At 32.9% G+C, this 7,719-nt stretch overlaps 1 protein-coding gene across 1 annotated transcript; it reads right to left on the bottom strand.

The window, feature by feature from the left end:
• Window positions 1-367: 367 nt before the first annotated feature.
• Window positions 368-1,225, bottom strand: LOC136818365 (uncharacterized). Its single transcript, XM_067074700.1, has one exon. It carries the CDS (start codon window positions 1,223-1,225, stop codon window positions 368-370), a length of 858 nt encoding a protein of 285 aa, XP_066930801.1.
• Window positions 1,226-7,719: the final 6,494 nt, after the last annotated feature.

The following is a 7,719-nucleotide window of genomic DNA, read 5'->3' as shown; positions in this document are numbered from 1 at the left end:
ATGAACTATCAATATTAGTATCAGGCTTATCAGCATTACATGACTTATAAATATAATGTTTCTTTGAAATACAATATAATCTGTTACCTCGCTTTGTGAGTTTTACATTCAAGACAAATTTTACTGTTATCATGAGAGTGTAGTTTAAGATGAGATGACAGCTGAAAGTTATTTAAATTTGAAAATTGTGACAGACTATTGACACATGCAGGACAATAAAATGGAAATGGAGAATTAGAGTCTCTGAAAAGTTTTCTGTGTCATTTTGACACATTTACGATGGAGCCACGTGTTACAGATTTCACACAAGATTGTATCATTTAAACAGAGACCTGAACAAACATTGCATATAGCAGAATCAAAAGTTTCAGACATTGTTATTGTTATTGTTTTGCTGTAGACTCCTGGGGTTGAAAACAATTTCATTGTCTTCATGGTTTTCACCACCAGGAGTTACATGGCCAGGTTTTCTTATCAATATTGCGTTAATATCTGTTACTGATCGTGCAAAAGTTTTCACAGAATCCTTATCCTCTTTCAGAAATGTCACTCCATTATGAGTCCATATGAATTTATAAAATTTACTTAGTGATGCCTTTGCTGCTCTGAATGTTGCGCCATTTTCCGAGGTTAAGCTTTCATTAACATAAATTTTCTGCTCACAACCGTTAATACCAAGATCCTTTACTCTGTAGTCTTTCAGGTTTTTCCTGCGTTCAAAAAAACAATTCCTCACTCTTCTTGAGACAAATTTCACAATAATAGGAGCCTCTGAACTTGCGGAAACTTTATGACTAATAGCAATGTCACGCTTAGAAATAGTCAAACCCATCAGCCCCGCAAATTGAATTACAAGACTGTCCGTATTTTCGTTCCTTTGTCTAGGAATTCCAGAAACATCAACCATTTCTCTTCTGCCATACTGTTCCATTTTATTTATGTTCTGTTTGTTCTTGGCAACTCCAATTTTTGTTGTCTTCAAAGTATTAGTCAGTTCAGTGTTGGTTGATTTTATTTTGTTATTTTCAATAATTAACAATTTTAATTCTTTGTCTAGAGCAGCAATGATTTTATTTTGTTCTTCATATTTGTCATCTAAAAAGCCTTGAGACTTCATGACACCGTCCAAATTTTCTTTCAATATAAAGTAGTTGGATTCAAGTTTGTTGATGGATGCCATCGCATTTTCATATTTTGATTCCATAGATGATAGTTTTTCAATCATCTTTGTCTGGTTTTGAATCATTGCTTGATTTTGCTTTTGGAGTTCGAGTATTTGCTCTTGCAGTATAAAGTTGTCATTTGTCTGTTTTATATCCATAGTAGCATTTCCTTTATCACCTTGGTCATGTTTTCCATTGTGTTTGGGTATCCTATTTTTGTTTTCATTTTTTGTTTGTTTTGGCTGTTACGGCATCCGCTATCTTTAATATTCACCATCTTTAGTATCGATTACGGGGTCGTTGTAAAACATGGATTAGCTCCATGGAGTACTCCAATGGAGTACCTAATGGAGTACCCCCAAAAAGACCTGTCAGAGCGATGAATATCACAAATTTGATAATCAACCTTTTCCACCAGCTGTCACTGCACGAAATAAGGAGTTTGCACAGTTCCGTTTACCTCAGTAAACCCGTGCGCAAACCTTTGTAAATATAATGTTTACAACGGGTTTACACTCTGCGTAAATACGAGCTTTCAATTGAGTTGTAAATGTCTAAAAGTGAACTCCCTGCATTGCGTGAATTAGATGTTTACAAACGAGTAAATATGAAGTTTCCGCAATTTGTAAATGCTATCTTTACAAACAGTTGTAAATTTGGAGTTTACTGACTTGTAAAAACGAGGTTTACAATGTAAAAAATTATTTTCTGTCAGTGCACATATGTGATATTTACAGTGCAGTAATTTCAGTTTTACGGATCCTTTAAAACAGGTTTGTGGAACTATATTTGCGCATATTGTTGTGCGTAGATGTCATCTAATCTATTTTCTGATTACCCAAAATGCTTGGATCTCTTATTGTATTTATTCAAGCTAATCAAAATACACTACTATTTCAGCTTAGACAAAGAAGAATTGAAACATAATAAATACGGTGGCTCTGACAGAGCAAGTAAATTTCTTTAAAAGAATTCCTGATAAAATTCCTAAAGTGTTCATGTTTAAAATAATATTCTAGTACACGCAATATAGTCTTAAAATATACAAATATCCTAGTACACACAGCATACAGCCTTATATACAAATATCCTAGCACACACAACATACAGCCTTAAATATACAAGTATCCTACTATACACAATATATAACCTAAAATAATATTTTTTTGAATTTTATTTATGTCTCTTTTATCACCAAAAATCTCGGTATATCTACTAAAAATATATACAACTTTTCTTTTTTTTAAATAAAATATCAATCAAAAGATATCAAACAAAGTTTATTGCTGGTTGACTCTATAAACACTATAAAGTAGTAAAAAACGACAAAAAAACAGCCTTTTGTCGATCAACCAGCAATAAACTTTGTTTGATATCTTTTGATTGAATGAATATTTTTGAAAAATCTTTTCACACTGATGATGATCTAAGATTGAAGAGTCACTCCTGTGAAAATGGTAATTATACCACATTTCTACAAGAAGTTGATTTTTTTCTTCTTCATTTTTCATTTTCATTTTGCCTTTTTTTCTCAAATTTTTTACTTCATAATATTCCACTCACGAATACCTTTTTAACGAGAACAAGATCGCAACTTGATTCGAATTCTATCAAAAGTTACAGCCATTTTTTTCTCCAGCTGCAAATTATTTTGAGACAGACTTTATATCATTTTTGTAAAGTCGAAAACCCTATCCCTAATAAAAAAAGATATTTGATCATATTGAACAGAGTGTGACCAGCACCATCATAGCTAGAATTTTAAGGTGGATCAAACAAAGAGGCTGGGAAAGGATATTTAATTGATCAAAATATCAAAAACGTACAGACCAAAATGCCACAAAATTAACGAGCTGAAAGAGGCTGAAAAATTGATATTTAAGCTCAAAATGCTAAAACTCCTAGTGAGATTAAGGAAATAGACTGGGATTTAGGTGAAAGTGTAGGCCAGACAAAAATAAATATACAATATCTATATCATTACTTAGATCAATAATAAATCCAATTATCATATCACTCAAAAATGTTCAAACAATTCATAAAGGTTAAAAGGAAAAGTTTAATGACAATCGCAGCACAAGTAAACTGATTTAATGAAACACGAATTTTGTGTACTCATAATTTCCTTAAATTTTCAAACAGTTTTTCGACTCTAAATGAGGTTAATCATTATTCTTATTTTACTTTCCAGGCCTATTGTTCTAACTTATAAATCTCACTCTGCTATTCTTATGGAAGTTAAATTCGTAAAAAAAGCTTGTATGTAGTTTCAGGTAGTTTTTAAGTCCTTAATTGAAGATAGAGCGAAAATATTTTAAAAGGCTAAATTTGTTTAAAAACGCACGATGTTGGTCGGATGTGGATGGTCCACCAATATCCCTCATCTTCCTTTGATCTTTGCCCTTTTTGGTTTCTACTTCGGCGTAGTAGACTTGGTCAAGATCATTTTTAATGATGAAAAATTTTTCCGATAGCCATGGTAGCGGCCTCACTACAAATATTTCTCGCCATCGGAGTCCTCATCTTCGTATTCCGACGACATGAGCTCGGGAATGAGACTTCGGCCAACCTTTTCTTTTTGCTCTTGTGTCAATTTGGTCTTGTATTCAAGTGCCTTCAATCTTCGCTCGCATATTTAAAAAGAAGTATACAAATGGCCATGAAAATAATATTTCTTGTCCTTGATTCTCTGAAGAAATATCCTGACACGTGTTTAAGAGAAACCTCAAGCACATTTTATTACAGAAAAAGTTTCTGCCCTGGAAAAAAGTTTTTAACAAGTAGTTAATTGCATGCTGGGATAATCAAACACACGCTTTGCTGCCTTCTTAACAAAATCCGGATCTTTCAATTTGCGATTGTGGTAATCTTTCTTTGACCTGTAATAAGTCTTGATGGATTCTAGATGCAAGAAAAATAATTCAATTCAGTAGTGTCTTTCAGAAAGAGTTAAAGCGACATAAAACTAAATAACATTTCGAAACACCGTACATTCCTAAGCATAAGTCGAGCCTCAGTACACAAAGCATTTTATCTCCCAAATTACAAAAAAACATAAATGTGTAAATTGCAAAAGGCATCTGTTCAACGATCTTCATTTTCTTTCTTATATTTTCTAAAATTCAAACACACCTAAAATTCTGTCACAAAAAATGTAAAATAATCATACGTTCGAAAACAGCGTCATTGTAAGGTTCCAATCCTTTCATATGTCCTTTAATTCTAAGGGTAGTATCCTGATTGACTTCACTGTGGTGACTAATAAAGAAAGTTAGAACAAATTATTTGATTAATTCTATGTAATAGTTTTCATAAGGCTAAAAAGTGGTACCCATAACCTAGCCCAATTGACAACCATGTCTTATAGACAACACTTTATTAAGGGCGAAGAAGGTAGAGCACTGTTTCTCAAGATTTTTTACCTTAGAAGACATAATGCGCCTGCTTGTGCTTCTGAGGCTAAATACCCTTCATTGATTATGGAAGTTTTATCTATTCGTCAAAACCCATTATTTATCCCCTAACCTAACCTGAAAAAAGATCCTTCGATCAGATTTTTGTGCCTTCATTTTTAACCATGTCTGTTTATTTATTACTATACATTTATTAGGAACTCGAGGGTAAAGATAATATAAACTACTACTTTACTTGCTGTAAATTTCGGCCAAACTCCCAATCTTTAGCTGGCTGCTCAGCTTCATTTACCACAAATTTGCATGCTGGCTTGACCAACTTCTGAATCACGAGAGAAAAATTGACAGTTAGAAAGATGCACAACAGTGTTTTGACAGGGTGGTACATTATTGTAAGTCAAATTCATTAACAAATATTGATACAAAATTGGTCCTAGACGTAGATTGACACATTCCACAAAAATTTTTGATGAGATCATAAAATACAAAAGCTCTCTTAACAATTATATTTATACTTGTTATGATGTATGTAAGAAAGATAAGTGGATATGAAATGGCAACATAAGTCTTTGATGCATACATGTTTTTAATTGTTTTTAAGCAAATGAGCATAAACACTTATTTTAGTTTATTATTTGCAGAACTTTCTTTTATTATTATGTAATTATAGCACTCTCCATTTTACTTTTAAAAGTGTAACTAAATTATTTTTCAAATATTTTATTTAAGGTCAGTAAATTGAAAAGGTACTCCATGGGTAATATCATTCCTCACATTTGACAATCTTTTAGTGCACTTATAATTTATCTTTATCAATAAACAGATCAAATTTAGCTAAATTTTATTTCAAATTTCCCAAAGGAAATTGAATCATATAGTGCTGGAGGCTACTACTACATAACATTATTATGAAATCAACTTACAGCAATTTTTCTTTTTCTTCTATTTTCTTTGTCTTTCAACAATTCCTGAACTTGCTGGCTCAGACGACTTTGTTCTCTTTCAATGTTGTCCATAACAGATTTTTCACTAGAACATATGCCTCATTATCATCATCATCACTTCCTTCACTGATACCTGAGAAATCAAAATTGTAAAATAAGCAATATTTGATATCATAAGTTATGAGCTTTGGACCTAATAGTCAGGTAGAATTAGCCTGAGACCTGGACAAATTGCCATCAAGCTGAAAATTGGCACAGATGTTCTTTAAGGTATACTGAGTTACCAAAAAAAAAGCCCCATCAATCCGGACAGGGGAAACCACTTTTTCGGACAGTTTAAAACCGAAAATGTCCGGAAATTATGTCCGAAAAAAGAATTGTTCAAATATACGAGTATTATATATCAAAAGAAAGATAATTTTAAGACAAACAAAAGATTTGCTTACAAGAAGTCATGGAAATAAACACAGAAAAAGTAATGAGTATCAGAAAAATCCCTACTGTCCAATTATTTTTGAATTATCTCCTTGCAGCTTCAAGCCATGTGTTTTTAGACCAGCTCCTGAGTGCCGGGTAGCGCCAACCTAGAGGGGTAGTAATTTTCTATACGATTTTCGTGCTCCTCAACATCCAGTTTATGGAATAAAGAGGTAAAAGCGTTTTAAGGCGGCTTTTGAATTAGGGGGTCCTAAAAGAGCTCGGGTAAGGAATTACTATTGAGAAGCCGTTTTGTGTCAGTAACATCTGTCCATATCTTTTTATCTTAGCCATGGAAATATCTTGAAACTTAGTAAATATAACTCAAAAGAAGTAGTAAAACAATTTTAAGAAACAAATTTCGAAAAAATGTTTTCCGGGGGCTCGCCTTGAGAAAAACGGGTAAAAAGTAGCCATTTTTGCCTATTTTTAGCCTGTTTTCACCCTCTTTAACAAATTACACGCTTTAAAATATTCAAAAATTCAACAAAAACATTGGAAAAACGTTGGACTTAATCGAAATCGTTAAGAAAATTAAGGTTACGTTGTCATTACTGGCAATTTTCAACGTTTCAGGGGGTAAAAAAATGCTATATTTACCTATATTTCGCCTATTTTGCTTACCTAAGCTAGTTAGAGAGCTCAAGAATGCTCACAAACCTCATAGAAGTGTGGATAATACTAAACTTCAAAACTTTTGCCTATTTTTCACCTATTTTGCTTACCTAGTTCAAAAACCTCATAGAAGTGCGGCCAATGTAAAAATTATACAAAACTCATCCAGGATGTGGCATTGTTGCAAACACTTTTTGACTTTTCAGGGGGTAATAATGCGCACATTACCTTTTTTCACCTATATTGGCTGCATAACCTAATTGAAGAATGAAGAGCTCAAAATATGTTCAAAATCCTGGACAGAAGTGAGGAATCTTTGACCAATATAAAACTCGTACTACAATTTCACAACACGTTTATTTGCCCTTTTTGGCATCTCAGGGGGCAAAATTAGGGGCATTCTCCGACCGCCATGTTGTACACTGAGTATCAACCTCAGACGACCGAGTATAGAAATTTTATCGCGCATGTGTCAATCTAATCACTATAAAGAATCAAAAGATGAAGAGCAAATATTGCCGTATTAATGTCTAGCAGATTGTATCAGTATACATGCTTACTATTGACGAATATCCCCAGAAACCTCCGAGTTTAATTGAAATGTGTTTCTTTCAAAAGAAATACTCTACATCATTCTAAATGTATAACAGTAATTGTACTAAACTATTAATTATACTTCAATGGAATCGAAATAATACACAGATCTTTATTTTATCATTCTCTATCACTGACTCTTTTTTAAAAAGCGTCGATGATATTTTTGAGATATGCTTTCCACAACGCCAGTAAAAGTATCAACTTTAAACTTAATCCAAGATCTTAGATTGTCGTCATGCTTACTTTTCACAGCGTTGATTGCGCGCTGAATAGAATTGATATCCGCTGTCACAGGTCGGAATATGATTTCGACATGTGATTTTAACGGTAGTCATGTTCTGATGGAGGTGATGCTTTGGTGTCAGTATTTCCTCTACTGGTAAGTAAGTACCTCTATCATTGAACATAATATCTTTCTTAATGATATAAAGATCTAGGTAATATTTTTAGTAACCCGCATGAGTTCAACACAATGTTTGTTGAATTGAAAAAATGTGGCATCATGGTAAT

This window comes from Clytia hemisphaerica, unplaced genomic scaffold (assembly GCF_902728285.1).
Source record: "Clytia hemisphaerica strain Z4C2 unplaced genomic scaffold, Clytia hemisphaerica genome assembly, whole genome shotgun sequence".
Classification (NCBI taxonomy): Eukaryota; Metazoa; Cnidaria; class Hydrozoa; order Leptothecata; family Clytiidae; genus Clytia; species Clytia hemisphaerica.
Note: the sequence above shows the minus strand (reverse complement) of the source record. Positions and strands in the feature narration are given on the sequence as shown.

Excerpts from the sequence above, each read along its gene's own strand:
- LOC136818365 (XM_067074700.1), bottom strand. The coding sequence starts at position 1,225 with ATGATTGAAAAACTATCATCTATGGAATCAAAATATGAAAATGCGATG.